The sequence below is a fragment of the Sinocyclocheilus rhinocerous genome, unplaced genomic scaffold (genome assembly GCF_001515625.1).
Source record: "Sinocyclocheilus rhinocerous isolate Xijiao unplaced genomic scaffold, SAMN03320098_v1.1 scaffold532, whole genome shotgun sequence".
Classification (NCBI taxonomy): domain Eukaryota; kingdom Metazoa; phylum Chordata; class Actinopteri; order Cypriniformes; family Cyprinidae; genus Sinocyclocheilus; species Sinocyclocheilus rhinocerous.
The window spans coordinates 1,019,979-1,022,570 of record NW_015642820.1 but is presented as its reverse complement, the minus strand read 5'-3'; the positions used below and the strand labels follow the sequence as shown (position 1 = coordinate 1,022,570).

Sequence of the window (2,592 nt, the reverse complement as noted above, 5' to 3'; positions counted from 1 at the left end):
CATATATGGGTCACATCAGGGCCACATTTGATCTGAATAGCCTGTGTCATTCAAAATACATGACTGGTGACAGCAGTCAGCCACCTCCAAAATTTGAGTTCCAGCTCAGGTTTCCCTGTGTTTTCCTCCTGTCAGCAGAAGGTGGCAGTCCTGCACCGTCACTGAGCTTCACTCACGGAAGGTCATTCAAAGAGATGATGATGATGACGAGGATGATGTGAGAAGCTTCTCCTGCCCTTTCAGCGCTGCACTACCACATCATGAAGTTAATGACTCAATAAATCTGCAAAAATGTCAACAATTCTGTGTTTTTCTGTCAATATGGGGTGCTGTGTGTACATTAATGAGGAAAAAAAATTAACTTAAATGATTTTAGCAAATGGCTGCAATATAACAAAGAGTGAAAAATTTAAGGGGGTGAATACTTTCCGTACCCACTGTATATATATATATATATAAAACAATAATTGATAAAAAAAAATGACAAACACAGCAAAACAGCACAACTAAAACTTTAACATTAAAATGAAAATGACCTCAATTACACTAAAATAACACTGATTCTCAATGATACACTGATTCATAATACAGTGCACAAACACAACCTGTCCACAAAGATTTAATAAATATATTTTAATACATTTAATAAATATATTCTCATTCTAATATCAAAATAAATATAGTGTAATATTTATTTTTAATAAAGGTATCATTTTGTGAAATAATTTAAAAGTGTAAAAATAGTATTTAATTGTGCATATTTAGATTAAGCAAAATGCATCTGAGCCAATCATAAATTTAGTGCTAGCTGTAAAATTATGGAATTAATGGAATTATTACAACAACGTTTAAAATTGTTCATTCTTCCACAAGATTAATGATTTTTAACATTTGTTAATAAAATCAACACTGCATTGGACAAAAAATATCAAAACAAGGTAATGCAATGCATTGCATTATCTTGTTTTGATATTTTTGTCCATGGTCATGGCATTCAGTTTCATATTTTAAGTGTGTATTATGTGTCCAAATACTTTTTGGGGCCACTGTAGATACAGATGAATCTTCTCTGAAATGACCATGAATATATAGCAAATAAATAACTAATGGTCTTTGCTCTAAACTAACTTGATCCAACTGAATAGCTTTTCTATATCAGGCATATTATACTATTATACTGTATTTGTAGACGTGTAGTTTGACACTCACACATTTGTAAAGTTAAAAGCACAGGTGACCGGAGAATAGGGATTTTTTTTGACACTTTAAAATGTCAGAATGCCACTGCATTAGATATAAAATATGAAAACAAATTGCATGTTTTTATATTGTATTATCTATTGCAATGACATTCAGATTTTAAAGTGTAATTTAAGCATCCAAATACTTTTTTAGGCCACTGTAGATACAGATTAATCTTCTCTGAAATAACCATGAACATACAGCCATTAAATAAATAAATAAACAGTATTATTTAGATTTTTTAAATCAAGGTAAAAAATATATAAGAATATTTGTATTATATTTTATTATACCTTTTTATATTATTAAAATGCAATGACATTTTAAAGTGTCCAAATACTTTTTGAGGCCACTGTAGATACATATGAATCTTCTCTGAAATGACCATGAATATATAGCAACACTCTCAACCAAACTAGCTTAACATGATACAACTGAATATGTTTTCTATATCAGGTATTTTATACCATTTCCTTACTAATACACTTGTAGTTTGACACTCACACATGGGTTTGAGCTGCCCGATGAGTTCTTCCTTGGTCCATTTGGCCCACTCTTTCTTATCCGTGTTGATGGAGCACAGGATGGGCCCGCACGGTTTCCCACAATCCTCTATGGCGGGCACGTTCAGGTAGTGGACCAGCACAATGTCAGGGTTCTGAAGAAAGAAAAAGAAAAAGAGAGAAGCTGATGAGATGAAAGACCGCACATAATGAGCGGAGAAGGAACTAAGTGAAGACAAAAGTGAGTTTAAATTGACACAGAAGGAGAACAGCGACAGGAAAAGTTCCTGCTCAAAAGAAAGACCAACATTTTTTTCATTGGGTCTATGGAGAAGAATTAGGAAACATGTCTCGAATAAAACATGGTAAATTCTGTGTAAAATTATATACATTTTTACAATTGTATATATTACAACTGTAGTAGGCCTATTATTTTTAATGTAATTGTTTACCATGAAGATGAGAGTCCTGTGTGTGAACCGGCCCCTAAACAAAAACTGCCTTGCAAAGCTTTGAAACTTGCGAATCATTTGTTTCGAAGCAGTGATTCAGAGCACATATATAGTCACCTGTTTTCAGTAAACAGGATTATAACTTTGTAGTTTGGAAATTTCAATGGTTTGCTGCTAGGGGGCGATCTATCTGTCTTCATTTGTGGACATTTTTAATGACACATTTGTATAATAAAAATAAAGAGTTATAGTTTTTATGCATGTTTAGGCTGAGTTTACAAGCGTCATCATCATGTTGAGTTTTGAGTGCTTCGAAACTATTTCAATTGATTCAATTGAATTGAAGTTTCATAAGTGGAAGCGTGGGATGAATGATAATAAAAATCATGGTAAAC

The 2,592-nt window shown here is 32.6% G+C and overlaps 1 protein-coding gene across 1 annotated transcript in view; it reads right to left on the bottom strand.

Moving 5' to 3' along the window:
• Positions 1-2,592, bottom strand: part of LOC107756644 (calmodulin-binding transcription activator 1-like) — a 331,952-nt gene that overhangs the window by 29,305 nt on the left and 300,055 nt on the right. The window contains exon 7 of the mRNA XM_016573837.1: positions 1,747-1,900. Coding sequence (XP_016429323.1) covers positions 1,747-1,900 — 154 coding nt within the window. The remainder of the gene's footprint in view (positions 1-1,746; positions 1,901-2,592) is intronic.